Consider the following 24262-nt stretch of genomic DNA (forward strand, 5'->3'; position numbering starts at 1 on the left):
GATTTATATTTATATAAATTCATATATAATTCAGACTTTAATATGCACACGTAGGCCTGTCAAAATGGATATCGGGTATTGGATACCCGATATCCAAACCCGAAAAAATTGGATAATTGGATACCCGAAACCCGATTTTTCGGGTATCGGATCGGAATCGGGTAGTGAGAATTTTGGATTCTCGGGTATCGGGTTATCCGATATCCGATCCGGTATACCTGAATTATCCGATTTATTTTTTAAAATTAATAAATTATATTTTTATTATAACTAAATGTAATTTAACTTCTTAACTATAATTTAATTAATACTTAATAGTTAGCATATAAGATATGTAATTTAATTTTTTAATTAAATTTTAATTTCATTGACTTGTGATATTTATAATTTTGATTTTTTTGATGATATTATTGTTAGATCTTGATTCTTATGAATTATTGAATTGTGATATTTATAAAGGATAAATGTTTGAACTTATGAATTTTGATGGTTATTGACTTATTGTGGATGGATAAAAAAATTTAATATGTATAACTTATGAATTTTGTATTTTTCAAAGTTTGTAGTTATTTTCTTTTAAATTCGAACTACTACAAGAATTTTGTATTCCTAAAAGTTTGTAGTTATTTTCTCTTTAATTCGAGCTACTATAAGAATTTTGTATTTCTAAAAGTTTGTAGGTATTTTTACTTGGATATTAGTACTTCAACTTTATATTAAATTTGAATTAAATAATATTATAAATTCTAAAAGTTTGTAGTTAATTTTCAAAAAAAAAAAAATCAAAATCACAATTGGGACTGGATACCCGAGTCGGGTATTTGGGTACCCGAAATCAAATTCGGGTCGGGTATCGGGTATTGAATTTTGGGAATTTCGGGATCGGGTACCCGAAACTTTCGGATCGGGTATCCGCGGGTACCCAATTTGACAGGCCTATGCACACGTATATAATCTTGAAATCGTTAATACTACAAGAGTTGTAGTAATATTTTTAGGGATTTTTTTTTGGGTGCAAAATTCTTGGTGGCCAATTATTCAATTTTAGTATATGTTTACTTTTGATTTTTGGTGTCTATTCTCGAATTTTAGTTCCTCGAGTTGCAGTCAAATATCTAAAAATATCGACTTTATTTCATATTTGCAAAAAATGTAAGCATTCGTTATGAAACTACATGGTGTTAAAGTAAATACTAAAAATTGTACTAATAATTTGAAATGAGTGTACATGATCCGAAATTGATTGAATTGGATTAAATTGACATTCCCTATTTAGTGATTAATTTCTCTTCCGTCATTACTGTGATCTCATCCCATCAACCATGCATTAATATGATCTCAGATTCTCAAGTACTATTAGTTAGGGTGGCAAATTGTGCGTATTGTGTCGTTATCGTGTCGACACGATAATGACACGACACGATAACAACAAACACGAACACGATCCATAAAGAAAACTCCAAACACGAATATGAACACGACCCGGTACCATCAGACACGAACACGACATAAACCTATTAACGACACGAACCACTTCAGATCAACACGACACGATAACAACGCATATATGACATGACACAATAACGACACTATAATAATCAATTTAGAATGAAAAATGAAAAATCTATTTTCACGCTAATACTGAGTGCTCCATTTGACTAAACCTAATTTAAATTTTAAAATAAATAATAAAATAATAATATTATAATATATTAATATTACTCCCTCTGTCCGTGAATAAATGTCCCATATTTGACCGGCACGGGTTTTAAGAAATTATTTGACTTTAAATAGTAAAGTGGGTAAAAAAGTTAGTGGAATATGAGACCTACTTTTTTATATTGGTTTTATAATAAAATGTGAGTGGAATGAGTTAATGGAATGTACGGTCAACCTACCAAATATAGTAAAAGTGAAATGAGACATTTATTGGCAACAGACAGAAAAGGAAAAATGGACATTTAATGGCGGACGGAGGGAGTATTACTTAATGTTAACACGAACACGACACGAAATTTTCGTGTCGACACGATAAGAACACGAACCCATTAAGCTTTGACACATGTCCATTAATTTCGTGCTCGTCCGTGTCGTGCTAAAAATTGTCAGCCCTAGTACTACTAGTAAATAATCACCTTATTGTTGAAAACTTGAGGGGTGAAATAGTGATTTTCAAATTCCGAGGGGTGAAAGCAGAAATTACATATCTCCTGCCCAAAAATAGAGTACACCCAATTCAATGCACCTAGTCCAACCAATCACAGCCGTCCGATGAAATTTATAATCGAACGGATGGAATATGATCACGTTACCGCCTCATCGACCTTTGATTAATCGAACACGTTATGGCTCAAACACCGCCACGATGGTTGCCTCTGCTTCGTCGGATTAAGCTCTATCTAACGGTTACTGTAGCTCAGAGCTTCACTCTTTTCTTCTCTCTCCAACATTTACGTCCCGCTCTTTTTCTCTCTGAAGCCTGAATTACCACTCATCCTACATTCTCTATATATATTTTTTTAGTAATTTTCTCTCTCCTGCCGCAATTCTTCTTGGCTGTGTTTTTTATTAGTTGGAGAAATGCAAGAACAAGCCACGAGTTCTATCGCCGCCAGCTCTCTGCCTTCTAGCAGTGAGAGATCTTCTAGCTCTGCCCTTAACGCTGAAGTTAAAGAAGGTATTATTTGGATTTGCTTCTCAAAACTCATTTTTCCTTACCAAAATGGATTCTTTTTAAGTTTTTTGCTACGTGCTGCATTAGTGAGATGGCTGTGTACTTTAGTTTCTACTATCTCTGAATTTCATTTATAAAAAGTTTCAGTCTTTGCTTGTTGTAAATCAAAACTCTTTTTTTTTTTTTAGGTTGTAGACTTGTAGTAAGATCAAAGATCCTAGCTTAGAATGAGTGAGCGATGTTGATCAATTTTAGGAAGTATGTGAGATTGTGTTATTCGGATTCGGGTGCATTTCGGTGAATTATAACGGATCAAAGAATATACTTTGTACTCCTCATTTCAAAATTGAATCTTGGTGAAGGAATGGAGAGTGATGATGAGATCAGAAGAGTGCCGGAGATGGGTGCGGAGGCAGCCGGCACGACAACCTCAGGCCGGGATGGAGGTTTGTTAGCGGGGCCCGCGCAGCCGTCAGCTGCCGGCTCGAAGAGGAGAGGGAGGAGCCCTGCTGACAAAGAAAACAAGAGGTTAAAACGGTATGTTAAGTAATTAAGGCGTATCCTTATCCAATCATATCAAGCCATGTCACCTCTTGTCCGAACATATTCTTTGGGTCCCCTCAAAATTAGGATGAGCTTAGCCTTATTGTGATGGGTATTGAAAACAGACCAGTCATGCATTTGGGCTGTTTAGGGAGAGGTTTTTGTCTTGGTGCTGTTGGTTATATGTCAAGTGCATTTTGGTAATTGTTTTCAATTTTTCTTTTTTTGGTGCAAGGCTGTTGAGGAATAGAGTCTCAGCTCAGCAAGCGAGGGAGAGGAAGAAGGCGTATTTGATCGATTTGGAGGCTCGAGTTAAGGAGTTAGAAACTAAGAATGCTGAGCTTGAAGAGAGGCTCTCCACTTTGCAAAATGAGAACCAAATGCTTAGACAGGTACAAGTTTGATTTTTGCTGCTTGCTAGTACTATTACTCCTACTTTGTTCAAGAATACCTTGTTTACAAGAAACTCGTAGAACAATTTGAGCTTGTGTATGTGTTATCACAATGTCTTGCTCTTCATGTTTTTGCCTAACCATGGGGATAAAGTATAACCTTGTGTGATTCATTGTTCAAGATACATGAAAGGTTAGATAGCTTAATCGAATGGGAATATGTAGTATAGACATTGTACGCAACTCAATTCTATTGCCTTCTATCCGTGGACTAAATGTTTAAGTCTTCTGAAGTTGAAAAAACTTAGATCCTATGCCTATAGTGTCTCGTTTGTCATGTCGTTCATTGTCTCTATTAGAAATCAAAATTCTTTTTTCCATAATGTTTAAAATTGTTTGGAAGATGTTGTGAATGCAGAAGTCATTCATTGTGAACTACGGCTCTTTGTGCTTTAGAAAGCATCTTGGGAATACATCACCCAGTCATGCGTTCTTACTCCTAAATCGGATACAATTTGCAGATACTGAAGAACACGACTGCAGGAGCGCAAGAGGGAAGAAAGTAGGAATGTGATGTTCAGATGTTGGATGTGAAGAATACAAGTGAGAGGGTGACGGAGAGTTTCCCTTCGAGGCAATGCTGCATTGGATCTCTATTCACTCTTGTCATGTTGAGAAGGGGTTGATTCTGTCGAGCTAGCTTCTTCTCCAGTTGATGATGGCGTGCAGTTAGATTATTGTAGAATGCATTAGCTGCTGCTAGAGCTTGAGTTGTTGTATGTAAGTTGCTGCTAGAGAGAGGAAGTTGCCAAGGATCATGGAATGAAATATAGTATGTTGTCATTTCCCCTTACCATCCAAATTCAAGAAATTAGAGTTCTTGATGTATGACATGCTTGCTCGTACGAGTTTGTAGATGTGAAAAACGATGTAGACATGTCTAAGATAGTATCTTATATGCATATGATTTTGCACACGTGTCTGTTTATGTGGTAAATATGTTGTTATCAACATATTTACCACATAAACAAACATATTTACATTTTGTGATGCACAAAGAGATCAGGACACTGACGGTAGACATGAGGGACGAGCCGGGCTCGAGGCCCTTTCCCAAGGCAAGGATGGCTGGCTACAACAATACGAGATTTCTGCTCATTTGTTTAGTTTCCTTGCATTAGAGCTTCTATTGCAAAAATAATTTCTTTTCATTCTTTTAGATTGAGATATTTTTGGGAAAATCGGACAGGATGGCAGAGGCAAAGAGTAGAATGAGAGTACATGTTTATGAAGTCAAATCTAGGTAGACAAAGACTAATCTTGTCGGTGTTAAAATGATGTCTTTTACGATAGTAACTAGAACTTAGTACTATGTAGAAACTAGAAAACCATGTCAGCTTTGATTATGCTATTTAACATTATCTAAATTCAAGGCTTTCGAGTTTTGGAAACTTGCTCGAATTGGATTCTTCTAGTTGATTGGTATTAACAGTTGGTTGAGCTCCATCACATTACAAAAAAACAAAAGGGTTTAAATGTAAAAAAACAAGGTCGACCCAAAAATACCTCATTTACACAAAATAAGTTCAAGCAAACAGAAAAAAAAAAAAAAAAAAAACCATATCGATTCTCATCTCAAAAACATACTACAATTCCGAGCAAAAATTCCTACACTAAAACAAATTTTGTAAAGAAACCTGTAAAATGTCAATTGACATGGTTAAACTTAAACCCCTGAGGGATTTATTCTGCAAAACAGATTTCCCTATGCATCCTCTTCTTTCTCCACCAAAATCTTCTTACATGCTTCATAACACATGAAAGATATCCCAGCAGCAGGCACCAGCTTCAGACAACTCGGGCCAAGCCCTTTGTACAAACCTCCTATCCCATCTCGTTCGAGGATGCAGGCGAGAGCGTGCAGCACGTTCTTGTACACCTGCCTCCCGCTCACAGCCCCTACCTGCATGTGCTTACGCGCAACTTCAAGAGGGAACGTGGCAGTGCTAGAAATAGCGCCGGCTGCTGACCCGATCAAGAGTGTTTCTATATTGCCTATCTTTTCTTCTTTGAAGATTTTCCTGTAGGCTTTTCGTAGAGTGTCGTACGCACAGTAGTTGGTGGCAGCATAAGGAATAACTCCAATGAGGCTTGGGGCGAGGCCTCTGTAGAGCTCGCCTGGACCACCCTCTTGCAGTATTTTGACAAATGCATCCAGCAGACCGTTGTAGACTCCTCTCTGTGAGCGAGTAGCATAAATGGTCTGGAAATTGAAAAGAACTTCAGATATGAAGTATATTAGTTACATACCTGTATGGTTAGTCGAGTTTTGAGTAGCTCGAGGGGGTAGGTGACCAGTGTCGAGGTGACCCCAGCTGAGGCGCCTGCGACTAGAGAAGGAGGAATGGGTAATTTGGGCTGTTCACCGGGTTTTGAAGACAAGTTCTTGTTGACAGTATCATAAACAAATAACTGCAACAGAAAGTGTAGTTTTCAAGAAAGGGTAGAGCAAACATATGATTCAAGGTTATGTGTAAGAGCAGCAAACATATGCACATCAGCTCAGCACGTGTTTATGGTGCTCAATATTTAGCAGGAAACAGTGCTTAAATCTCCAATCGGTGAAAGCAAATAAATTAAATAGTTGTAGGACATATTGAGGGAGATGATCATATCTTTTGTCAAAATTAGACATGAAAAAAACGAATTCAGCAGAGATAGGAAGGAGTACAAAGACTAAAAAGTCATATAAAACAGAAATATCAGCAAGGTCCAAAGTTATAAAGTGACATACTCAACACCAACACAGACAAGCTAAAAGGTCGCCGGAAATATTATGTTCACATCGAAAGATTTGGTTTGTGAATGATTTTGAAGATCAAGGCATTCATGGTATATATATAACCAAGGGGCTGGGAGCTGGATATAGGTAGTTTCTACTCGGATATGAAACAACATATTCCACTTTAGAGAGTTTTCATCTCTAGAAAGCCTACTTATTGTTGCGTAATAGGTCTTGCTCCGTAGAGAAACTGTGAACTTGATCTTGACAGGGAAAATTGGAGTGCTATGTGGGTAGGAAGATTGTGGGATTCCTAGAGAACATACAGAACTCAAGGAGGAATACAATAACAAGAATAAAATTAAAATCTACATCATGAGAGTAACTTGTATGCCGTGTGCCACAGTAATCGACAGATTCAAGTACATAAGATGTTGCAACTTCACCCTCTTAAATCTCATTTTTCCCAACCTTCACAAAATACAAAATTTACAATTCAATACATATACCACAGTGATAAGTTACCTATTTATACACCTCATTATATAAACCATTTAAGTGCCCAAACTCAGTAGCGTATCTCTACAAATTAAGTAGTAGCAGTATTTACAATGAACACCAGCTAACAACAAACCATGTAAAGCTTAAAACCACAGACTTAAAAAACAGAGAGGCTGGAAATCAAAGTTGAGACAATCGACATAACTTAGACAACGTCCTATAACTCCTCTTACCTCTATGGCTTTGCTCGGGGCAACACGAATCACATTAACAAAATTCCCTCTAAACAATCCTTTCCATCCATCTGTTTGCATAATGTTGTTGAACACCTCAGTTGTGGAATGCCCACTGCTACCCACCATCAAGTGAGTCCTAATCGTTTCCAAAGGAGCAACAACAGTCCTAGAAACCGCCCCAGCAATTCCACCACTAACTAACCTCCTTAACGAGGGATTAGGGATCTTAATCTTTAGCTTAAGCCCTCTTTTTTTCTTCTTTTCCCCCAAACCATTTTCCTCTGGCAATGAAACATATTTCAGTAGAAAATCAGCACAGGGTAATTTCAGACCCCCATTTCCTTCATTTCCCATTTGGACAGAGGCAAACAACCCACCACCTGGATGAAAGTTGCAATCTTGATTGCTCCAATGAAGGCCCAAATGAGAATCTGATAAAATCCTACTACCTTTCTTGAACGATAGAGGTTTCATTTCTGCTCTACCACCCATCATTCAATATCTCCAGAAACCTAGAAGCAGAAAGAGAAAAACTATATCACACAGAGTCGCCTTGCTTCTCTGTGCGTGTGATAATTTCAACACAAAACTTATTTCATGTCTCGAGGAGGAATGATAAAGGTAACGGGGGAAAAGATGCGATTTTGGGCAAATGGGTTGGCTGAAACTCCATTGTAAACAACTGGGTAGGTGAGCATATAGGAAAATATTCTAAATCGAGATAGTAGACCTACCTAGGGGAAATAGTGTAAGATGCTACATCAGCAATCATATAGTAATTATAATATGGATATAGTAATTAGATGTGCAATGAGTTTGATGGATGGATGCGGAGGTATCAATGAAGTGTTCTTTTATGTGAGGAACAGAAAAAAAGGTGAGGTGGGACTTTGTTCTTCCCTCTTCACAGACTCACATAAAATGAGGGGATGAATTTTTCCTGTGGTTAATATCTGCAAGTTGCAGAGTCTGATTTTGTTGCATAAAATAGAAATCTCATACTACTACTACTACTACTACTACTACTACTACTACTTTAATATTACCATTACTAGAACTGAAAATGAAATGTCACCATTTGTTGAGATTCAAACTATGTAAGTACTAATTTACAATTTATTAATATGTACCACTGTTACGTATAATTGTTACAATTGTAGTGCAAGCCGTTGTTGATAAGAGGCATCTGTCACACACACACAACTAAACTTGAAAATAAGTCATTGTTGATAAGAGGCATCTGTCACACACACACAACAGTGAACACACAATCTCAAATCTATGCTAAGAAGTAAGACCCTTCAATTCTACCATAAAAATACATGTATTCAAGAATCAAAAAGTTTTTATTCTCCAAACACTAATGAATGTATCTACTAATAGACCAAAATGGTCAGACAGTAGTTCCATAAATAAGAATTAGTAGTACATCTTAAAAAAGAACGGTATTATCTATGGATGCCCATCTCCGAACCTTGTTCCTTTCCTTGGTAATAAGGATGAATATAGCGTACGCCTTCAAGGTATAACGGCGACTGCATTTCAATCAGACGCGAAACCTGCAACAATTCAACATCTTTTAGATTCTAGCAGCACGCAGTGATCAAGAATCCAGTCAAATAAATAGGGAGTAGCATTTTGAATCCATGAAATCAAGAAAATGGTTGCTCTTCTGTTAACTTTTTGCAGACAAGAGCTACATTTCCAATTCACTGCATTTTGTGCTTATATGTCTTCAAGAATGTATACATATATATCTACATATACCGTCATGTTCATGCTAGGTGCTTATCCGGATCGATGAGCTTTTGAGATCTTCCTCAAGAAGAAGACAAAGACGTGATTCATGCTTGATTATTTGCTCGACTAGAAACCGGATAAAAGGAAAAGAATCTCATCTTGGATGTACAAGGAACTGCAGAAGGAGATATACTCACAGCTCTTCTGAATGCAAACATCTCCTCTTGACCAGATAGAAGGGAAACTATTGCGGTGGGTGTTCCTCCTGAACTCACACTGCCTTCTGAGGAAACATCTCGTCTCAGTTTCGTGCTTTCTGTTTCTGTTTCAAATTGAAAGCTGCAAAGCAAAATGAAAACACAATCATTACACAGTGAAGAAGGTTGAGGGTAGCTAAAGTGTTGATGAAGGGTGAAATGAAGCAATTCACGAATGCTTGCCTTTCTAAATCAAACAGCACACCCTCATCAGTTCCTTGGAATAGATCATCGATGGAAGCAGCAGCAGAGCAATACAGGCAACAATGGTAATTGTACAGTTCATCGACAAGTGTGATAAACCTTCTGGCCTAAAAAGGATGATTGTTTAGTTCATCAAAGCTTAGCTCAGAATTAATTTCTGTGAAGGTAATAAGACCAGAAATAGGTACCTTATCTCGGATACGCATACTCATAACAGGAATATCTGCAATGAAGACTGTATGGAAGGTTTTGGCGATAGCAATATAATCAGCTGCCCCAATCTGCAATTGTTATGCGAGACTAATTACAGAAAAGGAAATAAGATAACTAACATGGAGGACAAAACCTTAGCACACCTCAATTGGATTCAACAAGTAGAATTTACAATGTAAGGTAATCTAGGCTTGATTTAGAAAAAGGTATAAATATATTGCAAAACAATTGACCCGAACGGCGGAGCATACCGGTTGGCCACATAAATATTCAAATGTGAACCGTGCCACCCCGTTGCAGCTCTGAGGCACTTCCAATGTTCTGCCAAAATATGATATATCAATCAAAAGCCAGATATATATTGATTAGTTCTTATCACTTTGGTACCTTCCAAACATCACCGGAAGAGTTTGAGAAGTAACCCTCTCTCCAGACTCTCCGACAATCTTGTTCCACATACTCTCGTATTCCTTCGTTTTGGTACTATCGAGAGGCCAATAGTAATGAGTCTGATCACTCACCAAAAAACTCAATATCAATAAAACACATTTCAAGCAAGTCAATCTAATTACACTCTTCAACTACCAAGTTCAAGGTTGAACCAAAACTACTTGTTCGAGTAAAAAATTATCACATAATCAAAAATTATACACCAATCGTACGACTGGAGGTTACAAGTTCTTGCCTGATCAGATGAACTCAATGCTATATGACGCCGGTAATCAATTTCGCTTCCAATCAGAACATTTTCACAGTGATCCTCCATTTTAGCCAGAAGTTCTTCAAATATCTCTTTCTGCATGCCATCCTGAACAGGAAGAGATTTTTTTTATTTGTAGAGAATGAAACCGTGACAGGAGGGTCCATCATCTAGAAGATTTTAGCTGAGGCAAACCTGATTTAGATCCCTGGGAGCGCGATTACTTGTAGCGACAAGAACAGTTCCTGTGCTCAATAGTCTGCTCACAATTCCAGATAAGGCCACAATAGCAAATACATCAACTGTCTGTAGCAAGAAAAATAAACCAAGATGTTGAGCTTCTCAGCTCAGAGGACACAAACAGAGAAAAGATAGTGTAACGACACAATTAAAATTGTGCAAGTCCTATATACTACATCAAAGGTTTAAACATTACTCGGTGAGTTGCTTATGAGATAAACTTGGAGGGGGTGGGCACAGTTGTCAAACCTGTATTTCGTCAAAGCATAGAATACTGGCTCCTCTTCGATGTCCTTGTGCATCAGTGAGAAACTTGTCGGCAACAGCTGGAAGAATATTTTTCATATTCATCTCTTGCTTATATTTCTCTTCTTCAACCAGCCATTCCTTAACTTTTGTATCAAATGGAAGACTCATAACCCAGTTGGAAATGCTAGATTGAAAAGACTCCTCCATCTTTCGACTCTTCCACACTTTATGCATGAGATCATGAATTTGAAGCATAGCCTGCCGATGTTAATCTTAGATGATCAGGATTTCTGATAAAATAAACTAAACCGTGCCACTTTATTATCTCAAGAACAGATCATCCATATATACTACTACAGTTTATCAAGCACTTGCCTCATGAAAATGAAGCCGTCTCCGATGTTGAACAATTCCCTCTGTGGCACCATAAAACATGTCCATTAGCATTGTCTTCCCTGCATGAGGAAGACTCCACCATGAAAATTCACAATTTGAAAACAGATCATGAAGTAAACTTCGATTATATAAGACTGAATCAAGCGACCATATTAAAGATGAAGTAAGATGAAGCAGCAAACCACTTCCAACATTTCCATAAATGTACAATCCTTTTGGGGCCGGAGGAGCTGTAGGACGCTGCCCAACCATCACATCTAGTTTCTTTTCTCTGTTCAGATATGACACCCACTTTCCCACGCCGGGCTCAACACTATCAGCACTTGTGCTACATCAAGACAAATCATCAATGTAGCGGGAAAGAAACAGCAGTAAAGCAGAGCTCAATACGAGCAATAGAGAGAATGGAACGGTTTGCCTCACCGTGACAGCCACTTGTTCATAAAACTCCTTCTCCTGCTCACGGGTGATGATCCACCAGCCTGCTGTTTTGTCTTGGCCTCGTCCAACAATAGTCTCCGCCTCTCATTTTCCCGATTCTCTTCCCACTTAGCAAGGTTTGCCTGCGAAAAGACAGTAAATCATGGAGAAAAAGACGAGCATCATCTCAAACATAAGCTCACATGGTATTCCTCCATATCTCTCTCATACTGGTGGAGCCTCTGGAGTAGATTTTCGAGCTGGAACACAACCTTTTCCTGGTAAGAATCATGTTTCAACTTCCCTTGATTAACGAGACTCTTATAATAAGCGAGTGGTCCTGGAGGTAATTGAGAAGCAGATCAAACAAAAACCTAAGGAGATTCGATTCTTAGGGATGTGATAATTACATCCGAATTTGGGCACTTTGTTCGTAACCACAATCACATTAAGGAATTATAAAAACCACAAAATAGCCAAACGGTAGAGTCTTTCTTCAACTGGACCAAATGCATACCCAATTCACACAAATCATGCCAATACAAAACCTCAAGAAGCAATGAAAAGAGTCGAAATTGATGATTGGCATGCATAAGACGCACCAGGATGATTGGAGAGAGAAGAAGGTGGGCGATCGCAGTAAAACCTCGAATGAAATTTGGAGGGTTGGCATGAGGAAACAAATTTCAAGAGTTTTTTCATTTTCCAAACTGTTAAGAATTTGGTCTGAAAACAATTGGGTAGTTAATAAAGCGGCGACGCATTTAATTGTCTGTAGAAAGTTAGTTGTCCATTTACAAAACCAAGCAGCGCTGACGTGGCTTCCTCTCAAATCAATACTTCTTTGTCTTCATAAATAAACCTGATTAATCAACAGCATTATATTATATTATAGATTTTGCAAAATGAGCATTAAAAATTTTAAATACCAAATCAAGGTTTTGGTAAAACTTTAGCTCTATAAAATGAAACCCAAATGCAATTATGGAGTAACATCTATCCAATATGCGGGAAACAAAAGCGTTACACTGATTGAATTAGTAAAAAGCAGAAATATACTCCATCCGTCCCACTTAAAATGAAATATTTGGGAATCGGTACGAGATTTTATGTAGTGTTATTTTGTGAGTTGTTGAAAAGAGAGTAAAGTAAGAGAGATAAAAAAGTAGAGAAGATGTTGTTTTCATTTTAGGAAACTTACTATATGTACAAGTATCAATCTGCTCAGCTAGTTCTTTAATACTCCCTCCGTTCCACATTTGTAGTAACATTTAGTTATAACACGGATCTTAAAGAATTTGTAGAGTGTGTAATTAATGAAGTGAGATGTGGAGTGTGTAATAAATGAAATGAGATGGTGGAGTGAGATGATGGAGTGTGTAATAAATGAAGTGAGATGATGAAGTGTGTAATAAATGAAATGAGTTAATTGAAGGTGGGTCCCTTTTTGACTTTTTGATTTTTTATTTTTGTTTTGATTTATTTTAATATAGATAATGACATTTGGGTGTAATTTTAGTGAATAATGGGGTAAAATTTTATGTGCAAATATGGAAATTCTAAATGTTACTCCAAATGTGGGACAGACTTTTATGGCAAAATATTACTTGTGAAGGTGTAGATGAATTTCCGCAAATTGCACTTTAGTTATAGCAGAAGTAGATTGCATCAAATTGCATTATATATTGTTGAGTTTTGCATTTTAACATAAATAAAACAAAATATATAAAATGCAAATTAAACCGTCTATGTCTACAATGCAAAACTTAACAATATAAAATGCAATATGCATATAACGAAAATGCAATCAGTCGAAATCCATCAACAGCTTCTACAAATGTATATTGCATTTTGGTGTTTACAATATTTCATGTTTCGTGCCACATGGCAGCACGAGATTGGATGTATATTAAACCTTAAATTAGTTGTTTTTTAAGCACATCCCTAATCCTCTATTTACGAAGACAGATTACTAAAGTTAAAAAATACTAAATGATAGTCTATCCTACAAAGCAACAATATTTTGGCCCTTATGACAAGAAAAATTATAGGTGTAATGGTAATAAAGTCCGGCCAAAATATGATATTTACCACTAATTTAAAATTTGGTTGTTAATATCACAAATTTATGTCTTATAGTGTATTTCCCACGAATTCAATTTTTTTTCCTAAATTGAATTCGATGTGGCAAGTCAGATTATGTAAGTGAACTAATCGGTCGAGTTGGAGAAACGTCAATTTTTTTTCCAAAATTTATGATTTTAGAAACACATCCTTTTCTGACGCCCCACCAACTAAAATAATGGAGTACTACGTGATCCTAGGTTTTACAAAGTAAACGGTACGTGGGTGTTTAGATCATCTTTGTTAATCATTGTCCAACTTCCCTGACCTCACTGTGTCATCCGAAACTTGAATGCAACAAAGATAACATATAATATGGCAAAATATCAAGGAAGAAAATAAAATCATGGCTATGGACTTGAGCTCTATAGTCGATCCTGATAGTCGTGCTTATTTTCAAGCTGAGAGAAGACGCATTTTACAAAAAAGAGCTCAGCAACAAGAACCAAATAATTATGCAACTGGAACATATCCTTCGTACTTCGATAATATAGGAGGTTCTGGTTCTGGATTACCGGATTATTAGATTATGTTTTTCATTTTGTTATTGTAATTGTCGTTTGTCTTTATTTTAATTTTATGTCGTTGTAATGTAATTTCCATTTGTAGGATCAATTGTGGTGTGTTATGTAAAATAGGAGTACTTTATTATTAAATATTGTACTATTATTTAATTTATTGTATTATAATATTACAATTCATACTCAATAAAATAATTAATACTAATAAAATAAATACTATAGCAATTAACTTGTTGAACAAAATATTGATGAAACCGTCTATATCCTAAAACAAATAAATAGACTGCATTAAACATATGATAATTAAGTAGCCCATGTTGTAATGAATTAGCCCATATGATAATTAATTAGCCCATCTCAAATTCAAAAACAAATACATATGTTTAATTAGCCCATGCCAATTAAAATCTAATTAGCCCATGCCATAATTTTCTCTCAATTCCAGTCATCTTCTTCTTCTATCTTCCCCTTCTCTGCAATTTCCCCTTCTCCCTCCCATCGCCGTTACTCTTCAATCTTCCCCTCTGAATTTTCCCCCTTCTCCCTTCTCTGTATTTTCGATTTCATCTCCAAATTCTTCAACCATCTACAACTCTCTATAATCAGGTAATTGTTTCTTCATCTAATTCTTCTTCTCCAATTTTCCGTTTCTGCATCCCTTGGCTCTCGATCTTCTTCGAATATCATCAAAAGGAAGGACTCAATTGTAATTTCTGGTAAGTTTTGCGTCGAGCTACAGTGCTACTGCAAAGATGGAGGAATACTGTTCACAAACGCAAAAAAAGGACAGATTTGTATGCGTGTTTGAGTATGGTTGGAATTTTGTTTCACTGCAAAATTGCGTTATGCAGCATCGTTGGAGATGCCCTGAGCAATACGCTTCTGGAGCCCTAGGATTCTAATTTGAACTTGTTCTTCGTTATCTGATTCTGTGCAGGAATTTAGCAATTCCGCTCCTTTTTCTCGAGCGGTAATCCGTTCGCATCAAGCAATTTAGGGCATCAGCGAGATATGGTAATTCGATTGGATATTTTTTAATCGATTTAGTTTTTACTAGACACTCATGAATTGGTGTTGCGTACTACTTCGGACTATATCTTCTGTTTGTATTGTATACGTGCCTGGATTTTAGTTGAGTCGTGGTTAAATTAAAATGATGCGAACGTTGTTTTTATTGATAGGCGTTGCAGATTTCATGAGATGGCTGCGTTCCATGTGTTTAAAATTTAAATCTTGTTTATCGATAATTTATACAATTGTTGTTTATACGAACTCTGGGTTGCTGTTGGAGTCTGGAGAAGAGATGGGTACTGGAATGGAATTGATAATCTTCCTTGTTAGTGCTGTTAAATCATCTGGCTTATCTAATCGTTTAGTAAAAGAATCAATTCCACTTTCCCTAATCCCATGTTTTCCTGCATAATGCTGTAGGCCTCTGGCTACAGTGAAGTGTGTTGTCTTTGTGGTTGCGTATCTGTCATGCTCGATCTCCTTTTCTCCTGGTCGTGTTTATTGAGATCACCTAGAGCCAACCGTGTTTATTGAGATCACCTAGAGCCAACCATTTTCTCTCTGAGACACATCTTCTAATGTTTTGCTTGTGAGTCTTCATACATTTTAATAGTCCATAATATATGGTACTCGATGGTTTTGTCCTAAAGCCATATAGTCCGTGGTATTTGCCAATTGAATTGCTGCACGCCTCGTCAAGAGTAGATTTATGTACTCAGTGAAGACCATCTCTTGAAGTTTTAAATTTAACAGGACATTATTTTGTTTCAGGCAACTCTGAATGACTCTTTTCTGGCTGATCTTGATGAATTGTCTGATAATGAAGATGATCTTCTGGTAAGTATATGCGAGTTTTATTAGAATGTGAATACGATATTGCATGTAATGGCTGTGTCCTCCGTTCATGATGTTCATCTCCACTTAGCACCTAACGTTTCCGCTTTTTGCTATTTTCTTGGCTGTGGACCTAGTTTGATAGTACTTTTGATTCAGGAAGCAGATAACGACGATGCTGAGCACATGGAAGAAGACGTAGATGGTGATTTAGCTGATATAGAAGCACTTAACTATGATGATCTTGATAGTGTGTCGAAGCTACAAAAAACTCAGCGATTTACTGACATCATGCAGGTTGTTTTAGTTTAGACTACTAGCTATGTATCCAATATCCACTGTGTTATGCTATGCGTCTTTGGATTAGTTAATCTATCTGATGCTGCTTGCTTTTTCTTTAGGGTGGTTCTGTTGTTGCATTTCCCTTGTCTTATTCCGCAACTGATTTCCTTGTATAGGTCTGTATTTAGAGTGAATGATTCGCCCCTTCTTTCTCATTATTAATGTAATACTAGTTGGTAACATTTGATTTTTATTGCAGAAAGTTGAAGATGCATTGGAAAATGGGTCTGAGAACTCCACTCATGGAATTGTTTTGGAAGATGATCCAGAGTATCAGTTGATAGTTGATTGTAATGCCTTGTCTGTCGATATTGAAAATGAGATTGTGATAATTCACAATTTCATCCGTGACAAGTATCGCTTGAAATTTCCAGAACTTGAATCTCTTGTTCACCACCCAATTGATTATGCCCGGGTTGTTAAAAAGATTGCTAATGAAATGGATCTGACGCTTGTTGATCTTGAAGGATTTTTACCGTCTGCTATTATTATGGTGGTTTCTGTCACAGCATCAACTACTAGTGGAAAGCCTCTTCCGGAGGATGTCTTGCAAAAGACAATTGATGCATGTGATCGCGCACTTGCTCTAGATTCTGCAAAGAAAAAGGTTCTTGATTTTGTGGAGAGTCGAATGGGGTATATTGCCCCGAATCTCTCAGCCATAGTTGGAAGTGCTGTTGCGGCAAAAATAATTGGTACAGCTGGTGGTCTTTCGGCATTAGCAAAAATGCCTGCATGCAACGTTCAGCTTCTTGGTGCCAAAAAGAAGAATTTAGCAGGGTTTTCAACAGCAACATCCCAATTTCGTGTTGGCTATTTGGAGCAAACTGAGATTTTCCAGAGTACTCCGCCTTCCTTAAGAATGCGTGCTTGTCGACTTTTGGCTTCAAAATCCACTCTTGCTGCACGTGTAGACTCTACTAGGGGAGACCCAGCTGGAAAAACTGGGAGAACTTTGCGCGCAGAGATTCACAAAAAGATAGAGAAGTGGCAAGAGCCGCCTCCTGCTAAGCAGCCTAAACCACTTCCGGTTCCTGATTCAGAGCCCAGAAAGAAGAGAGGAGGTCGGCGTTTAAGGAAGATGAAAGAAAGGTGCTTGAATTTCCTTATTGATTATTTCTTCATTAAATTATATTTTTTCATTTTTAGTTGAAATTAATATTTTCCAACTTCCAAGTCAAAATCCTAATGTTCTTGCAATTTCCATCAGATATGCTATTACAGACATGCGGAAGCTGGCTAACAGGATGCAGTTCGGGATACCAGAGGAGAGTTCACTAGGTACCATTATACTAACTGTGTTGTTTGTTATGTAAAGTAGGATTGGTACATTTTTATTTTGCAGGTGTTAGGCTACTAATATATGCTCATCCTAAGACTTCATGATTTCTTGAAGGTGATGGACTTGGCGAAGGTTATGGAATGCTCGGTCAGGCTGGTAGTGGAAAGCTTCGTGTATCTGTTGGACAGAGCAAACTTGCTGCTAAAGTAGCCAAGAAGTATGATTTCCTTGCATTTCTGTTGAAGTATAGCAGTTTTTTTTATTGATGTCGTATTGGATTCTCTCGATTTCCAAACTTATAAGCTTAATAGTTGAGTTGCTCTGAAGTTCTGCTTCACATTTACTGCTTTCATAGCTGATGAGTGACAATCACTATTTATTTATGCAATTTATTTTTTTCAGGTTTAAGGACAGGAGTTATGGAACCAGTGGTGCAACTTCTGGACTGACATCAAGTCTGGCTTTCACACCCGTCCAGGTTTGATGCTTCCCTGTGACATTGGTTTCGGTTAGGGGGAGTTTGATAGAGAAGATAGATAATGCTACAGAACATGATAAGAACACACATTTTAGTTCAAATAACTCCAAGATGATAGAGGAGTTATGTACCCTAGCAAATGGACCCTACCCAAGCTTAATTTATTACTTACATTTGCTAACTTGCTTGTACTTTGGTTTACTGAGTGAAGATTTGACATGCTTTTCAGGGAATCGAGCTTTCAAATCCTCAGGCGAACCAGTTTGGAGGAACTCAGAGTACTTATTTTTCAGAGACTGGAACTTTTTCGAAGATCAAGAGAACATAGAAGACACTTAGTCTGCTACTCCACCCCCGGGGGCATTATCGTTAGATTCGCCTTTATTCTGGTGTAACTAGCTGCATGCAACTTTTGTAGTAACTTATTCTGTTTGCGGATTCTACTCAGTCGCTTTAACTACACCTGCTATGTTAATTATACGAGGAAATTATTTTGTGAAATTGCTAAATTTGACCACATTTTGTTTTTGTTTCAGTTTCAGTTTCAGTTTCATATTTTGATTTCTGTGTACGGATGAAGATCTTGCTTCTAAAATTTGCTTTCAGTTTGAAAAATGGAAATAGTAATTATTTGTATATGCTCTTCTACCACAATGCTTCTAGGTACCTCCAGTGCCTTGCAGGGATCAATGGCCTCCTGAAAACGGTTCAACGGTCTTATGTTCAAATCAGATGAATTGATCGATCTGGTTCAAATTTTAAAATGCTGGTTTTAAGAGAACAAATTTTGTTTGGAATAGGATAATTGTCATTTAAATCAAATCATACTCTTTCATTATCTCTTTTTTTTTTTAAATAGAAACTTTTAAAATGGTATGAGTTTTAATTAGGGATGTCAATTCAACCCGAAACCCATGGGTCGGTCCGAACAACCCGGTAATATGAGCGGGTTAGGGCTGTAATTTTATTACCCGAATACAAAACAGGCTAAACAGGTTGGCCCGAATGGGTTGGCGGGTTACACAGATGAGAAGATGTAAATCGAGCAGTATCTGCTGCACGCAAGGCTTTTGATGAAGGGCCATGGCCAAGGATGACGGCTTATGTAACACTTCTTATCTCATTTCATTTCTGCCTTTGGTTTCTGAATTTCGACTTATGTAGTGCTTAATTTCTCCATGTTCAAATGCTGCAGGGGAGGCAGAAGATATTGTTACGTTTTGCTGATTTGGTCGAAACGCATAATGATGAAATCGCAGCACTTGAGACCTGGGATAATGGGAAGCCATTCGAACAGTCTGCTCAAACAGAAGTACCAATGTTTGCCAGATTATTTCGGTATTACGCTGGTGAGTCTTCAGATGCATGAGAAGATACGAGTTAAAGGATTCTCCTAGTTCGGTCTGAATTTCCATTTTGTTTCTTCTACAGGCTGGACGGATAAGATTCACGGTCTCACAGTTCCAGCGGATGGACCTCATCATGTTCAAACTTTGCACGAACCAATTGGTGTTGCTGGCCAGATTATCCCGTGGAACTTCCCTCTTGGAAAGTTGGACCTGCACTGGCCTGTGGCAACACTGTTGTTCTCAAAACAGCAGAGCAGACACCATTGTCTGCATTACTTGTGTCCAAGCTATTGCATGAGGTATGCTGACTTTGCTTCTCCGCAGACTAGCCTTATATTCTTTTTTTTGCATTTTTGTTATTACCATTTGTAGTTGTTTTGGCTCATATAGAACTTTGAAGTGACCAAAGTATCAACTTTGTGTCACCTCTGTTCATTCACAAACATAACCCAGTTGAAAAAAATGTTGTTGACTTTATATATTTGATGAATTAGTAGTTGATGCTCGTATTTTTTCCTACAGGCTGGTCTTCCTGATGGAGTTCTGAATATTGTTTCTGGATTTGGTCCTACAGCTGGTGCTACTCTTTGCAGCCACATGGATGTGGACAAGGTACTTCTGCTTTATAAAGTTCTTACCCCAGTCATAAATGTTCGCTGCCAAGGATTCGTATAGTGGCTTTTCCTATGAGGGTTTTTCGCCGTGATTTAGAATCAATACTACAGTTTCTCTCTTTTATTTTCTTTCCTAATCTCAGAAATACGATCCTTGTCACTTTTTGATAGATCTATTACTACTGCTAGATTAAGTATAGTGTTAGCTTCTGTATTCTGATATGCCTCATTTCCTCTATATTGTTCAAGCAGATCAGAAAACTTATTCTACTGCCAATTATATTGCCTAAAGCAACAATAATGATGGCCTAAATCTTGCATTATCTATATGCTCTTAAAATATCATATTCTCTAGAAAATACATCTCTCTGCATATCCTGATGTTTGCTTGACCCACTTTTGGTATTTGCAGATTGCTTTCACTGGTTCAACAGATACGGGCAGAATTGTTCTTGAGCTGGCTGCCAAAAGCAATCTTAAGCCAGTTACTCTGGAACTTGGAGGTAAATCTCCTTTTATTGTTTGCGAGGATGCTGATGTGGATCAAGCTGTTGAGCTAGCACACGCTGCTCTATTTTTCAACCAGGTATCTCCTGCTCTTACCCGTCATTGTTCCACTGCTGATTTTTTGCTTAAATTTACGAAATATCTTCTCTACCATGTGAAATTTCTTCAGGGACAATGCTGCTGTGCTGGATCTAGGACTTACGTGCATGAAAAGGTTTATGATGAGTTTGTAGAGAAAGCAAAAGCACGGGCCCTGAAGCGTACTGTTGGGGATCCATTCAAGGCAGGCATAGAGCAAGGCCCGTACTTCCTTATCCCTGGGTGCATTTTTTAGCATTATTACATGTTGAGGACGTCTCTTGTCATCCTGTCCGCAATACTGATACAACAATGTTTTGAACTTCAGATCGATGGGGAACAATTTGAGAAGATCCTCAAGTATATCAGAATTGGACAGGATGCTGGGGCAACCCTTGAAACTGGAGGTGATAGACACGGTACACAGGGATATTACATTCAGCCAACTGTTTTCTCCAATGTTAAGGTAATCAGCTATGTGAAGCGTGAAATGTACAAACTCGGTACTTGATAGTTTATTGATCATCCGTTACTAATTTAGCAACTGTTCTAGGATGATATGCCGATTGCAAGGGAGGAGATCTTCGGACCTGTGCAAACAATTCTGAAGTTTAAGTACGTTCAAAGAGTTTTATGCAAAATATTACGAAACTGAAGAACCGACTTAGTTATTTATTCTTGCGAATTTCAGGGACCTCGATGAAGTGATCCAGAGGGCTAACAATAGCATATATGGTCTTGCTGCAGGAGTGTTCACTCATAACCTTGACACTGCAAATACCTTGATGAGAGCATTGAAGTCGGGACAGTGTGGATTAACTGCTTCGACACCTTTGATGCTACGATTCCGTTTGGCGGATACAAGATGAGTGGAATCGGACGGGAAAAGGGAGAATATGGTCTCAAGAATTACTTGCAAGTGAAAGCAGTTGTTACCCCTATCAAGAACCCAGCATGGCTGTGAGCTCTCTGAATCATAGATTCATAAGTTAATGTTGCAACTCTGTGAATTTGATTTGATGACTAGGCTTTGAAATTTGTCTTAGCTTGAATGCTCGACATTTGTATACCAGTAAGGAATAAACATCATCAGTCATCAGTTGTATTCTGGTGAAAGAAAATGTGTGTTGTCTATGATTACATATGAATGAAGATATGATTAAGTTTATTTGCATATTGTTATTTGCTAATACATCAATAGTTGTTTCATTATTCGATCTCCATCTGTATAATGGGTTTGGATAGCACAGCAGATGAGTTTGCCAGCAAAACGATGTCACTTTGCCTAATATTCCATCTTCTTTCTTTTCTTATATGGAACGGCTATCATGTTGATTTGCATTCTTTAGTTATTCTTTTGTCACCTCGCTCATCATTTAATCAATTTTATGCACCAAATTTAGCTTATATAGATGAAAGATCACAAAAGAAAGAGTCAAGAATAATGAGTTGAGAGTAAAAAATAGTAACAAAAATAAAAAAAATAATTAGTAATGAGTTAAAAATAAACTTATTAACAAAGTATAGTACTGTAGTACGTAGCACGAAAAAAGAATAATTTTATGGTCTTATCAAAATAGAAAAACATGTTTATTAATTCTGGATAAAAGGAGTAGTAATCTGTAATATTGATGTTACTTATTCAACGGCTCACAGCGTTATTTTATGTATAAGCATATATGAGGCACGGAAAATAGTGTTTTACTCCCTCCGTTTTATAAATTTTGTCATATTTTGATTAAGCACGTGATTTAATAAATGTAATGGAAAGTGGGTTGAAAAGGTAAGTGAAATGTGGAATGAAGTAGTGGCGAACGCAGAAATGCACGGGAATAGGGGCTAAATTCTCAAATTTTATCTTAAAAATAAATTTGTAGGTAACTTAGATTATTAATAGGGGCTTTTATATAATAATGTGTATAGAATATGAACAAATTTTAGAACTTTATAGTAGAAAATAATTAAAAAAATGAATTCATTAGGGGCTAAAGCCCCTCCCCCAATTAGTATAGGTCCGCCAGTGGAATGGAGTGAACTGCCACAAAAGATCCTAATTTTTTGGAGTGTGACACCACAGATTCCTAACAAAAAAAAAAAAAAAAAAAAAAAAAAAAAAAACCGCCGAAAGGCCCTAACGTACAATCACAAATGAAGTTTTTTTAGCCACTTTTCGGATGAAAATGCCCAAATAGCTTGGAAAAGTATTTTTGGCAACCCCTAAATTCGCGGATATATGAATTATGTCATATTTCTTCTTATATGATTTCCTAATAAATTCTGGTACTTTATACGTGATTAAAGTTTTGTCAATATTTGTAAAAAAAAATTCTTATATCTCTCTATTTCTAGTTAGTGGTAACAATAAACTAGTTATATCATGTAGAAAATTTATTGAAAAACAAAACAAATATGGAAAAGAGAAGTTATTTATACAATAAAATCAGAATCAATAGTACACAGAATAGAAAATATTTCACATTAATTTAAATTATACAATAATTATTTTCTTGAAAGCACTGACATTTAAAATATTACTTCATTATATATCATCGAACTATTTTGTTACTCTAAGCGTAACTTTGAGACGATTTTTATGATTGATATTTTATTGAGAATTTTAATTTAGCTCAAACTGAAATTTTTAGCATCATATGAACATTCAATCTTTAGATATAAATTTGCATAGTTTATTGCCATTCATGATAAAATTGAAACATGAGTAATATTTTGAAAATATTCAAACATGTGATATTAGCTATTTAATCCTTGGAATAACCTAATTTGAATTAAAAAAAATATATTTAATCCTTGTAAATTAAGACAATCTAAATTTAGAAATTATAATAAAAAATTAGGATATTTTCATAATAAATAGGAGTATAATTGATCCATAAATCAAGGTAAAAAACCAAAAATAAAAATTAAGGGAAGCAGAAACACGAAAAAATACCAGAAATTGAGTTTTATAAGGAAGAAATGGTCTCATTTTATTATTTTCATATTAATTAATGCAGATAATGATAAATCTGTATATGGTAATAAAATTAGAAATTGTAAATAATGACAAATTTTTAATTGCGTATGAAATACCAGAACTTATTAGAAAATTAGTACATAAGAAGTTGCTGGCAGGATTGCGACAAAAATCACATGTCAGCAATATAATGGAGTGACAAAAATGTCATTTTAGGGCCTGAGAGTGTTTTGGTCCGAAAAAACATGATTCGTGATTATATTTAACGCTAGGGTCCTCTGATGCTACTTTTTTATGTTAGAGGTCTGCGGTGTCACAACCCAAAAAGTTATGGACTTTTGAGGTAGTTCACTCTAAAATGCATGTGAGAATGAGTTAGTGAAATATGAGTTCATCTACCAGCCTGGTGATTTTGGTCTTGTTTTCATAAAATAGACGGACTGAAAAATATATTTCCTCCGCTCTGTCATGTTTTGACTGTTTAAAGAAATTGTTTAATTTTAAAAGAAAATTGATGAAAAGTTAGTAAGGGGTGCGTTATATTGCTAACTATTTAAGTTGCTAACTCTGCTAACTCATCAATACAATGTATTAAAAATGT

General features: G+C 36.6%; 4 protein-coding genes and 1 pseudogene across 7 annotated transcripts; 3 read left to right on the plus strand and 2 right to left on the minus strand.

Annotated features, from left to right (window-relative positions):
- The first annotated feature begins 2462 nt into the window (after positions 1 to 2462).
- Positions 2463 to 4571, plus strand: LOC125188934 (transcription factor HY5). Its single transcript, XM_048086034.1, has 4 exons — positions 2463 to 2677; positions 3037 to 3211; positions 3453 to 3609; positions 4131 to 4571. The coding sequence occupies exons 1-4, from the start codon at positions 2581 to 2583 to the stop codon at positions 4173 to 4175; spliced, it is 474 nt and encodes a 157-aa protein (XP_047941991.1). The 5' UTR covers positions 2463 to 2580; the 3' UTR covers positions 4176 to 4571.
- Positions 4572 to 5139: 568 nt separating this feature from the next.
- On the minus strand, positions 5140 to 8011 carry LOC125188932 (adenine nucleotide transporter BT1, chloroplastic/mitochondrial-like). The gene is made up of 3 exons (XM_048086033.1): positions 7126 to 8011; positions 5920 to 6081; positions 5140 to 5848 (listed from the first exon to the last, which is right to left on the minus strand). The coding sequence occupies exons 1-3, from the start codon at positions 7621 to 7623 to the stop codon at positions 5375 to 5377; spliced, it is 1134 nt and encodes a 377-aa protein (XP_047941990.1). The 5' UTR covers positions 7624 to 8011; the 3' UTR covers positions 5140 to 5374.
- Positions 8012 to 8433: 422 nt separating this feature from the next.
- Positions 8434 to 12295, minus strand: LOC125187171 (putative ATPase N2B). 2 transcript variants are annotated; one of them, XM_048083701.1, is made up of 14 exons: positions 12150 to 12295; positions 11751 to 11887; positions 11551 to 11690; positions 11310 to 11455; positions 11107 to 11186; positions 10732 to 10989; positions 10438 to 10548; positions 10228 to 10350; positions 9930 to 10051; positions 9794 to 9863; positions 9518 to 9610; positions 9309 to 9436; positions 9066 to 9207; positions 8434 to 8687 (listed from the first exon to the last, which is right to left on the minus strand). In XM_048083701.1, the coding sequence occupies exons 1-14, from the start codon at positions 12247 to 12249 to the stop codon at positions 8577 to 8579; spliced, it is 1761 nt and encodes a 586-aa protein (XP_047939658.1). In that variant the 5' UTR covers positions 12250 to 12295; the 3' UTR covers positions 8434 to 8576. The 2 variants fall into 2 exon arrangements, with proteins under 2 accessions (XP_047939658.1, XP_047939659.1); XM_048083702.1 differs by having other exon boundaries at positions 11751 to 11825; positions 12150 to 12245.
- A 2320-nt stretch (positions 12296 to 14615) lies between these two features.
- LOC125188340 (U4/U6 small nuclear ribonucleoprotein Prp31 homolog) lies at positions 14616 to 18640 on the plus strand. 3 transcript variants are annotated; one of them, XM_048085122.1, is made up of 9 exons: positions 14616 to 14908; positions 15130 to 15206; positions 15975 to 16040; positions 16197 to 16334; positions 16579 to 17471; positions 17590 to 17660; positions 17776 to 17878; positions 18064 to 18139; positions 18369 to 18640. In XM_048085122.1, the coding sequence occupies exons 2-9, from the start codon at positions 15204 to 15206 to the stop codon at positions 18465 to 18467; spliced, it is 1449 nt and encodes a 482-aa protein (XP_047941079.1). In that variant the 5' UTR covers positions 14616 to 14908; positions 15130 to 15203; the 3' UTR covers positions 18468 to 18640. The 3 variants fall into 3 exon arrangements, with proteins under 3 accessions (XP_047941079.1, XP_047941078.1, XP_047941077.1); XM_048085121.1 differs by having other exon boundaries at positions 14616 to 14798; XM_048085120.1 differs by lacking the exon at positions 14616 to 14908 and having other exon boundaries at positions 15041 to 15206.
- Positions 18641 to 19053: 413 nt separating this feature from the next.
- LOC125190088 lies at positions 19054 to 21861 on the plus strand (annotated as a pseudogene).
- The last annotated feature ends 2401 nt before the right edge of the window (positions 21862 to 24262 follow it).

Source organism: Salvia hispanica, chromosome 5 (assembly GCF_023119035.1).
Source record: "Salvia hispanica cultivar TCC Black 2014 chromosome 5, UniMelb_Shisp_WGS_1.0, whole genome shotgun sequence".
In the NCBI taxonomy this organism is placed as follows: domain Eukaryota; kingdom Viridiplantae; phylum Streptophyta; class Magnoliopsida; order Lamiales; family Lamiaceae; genus Salvia; species Salvia hispanica.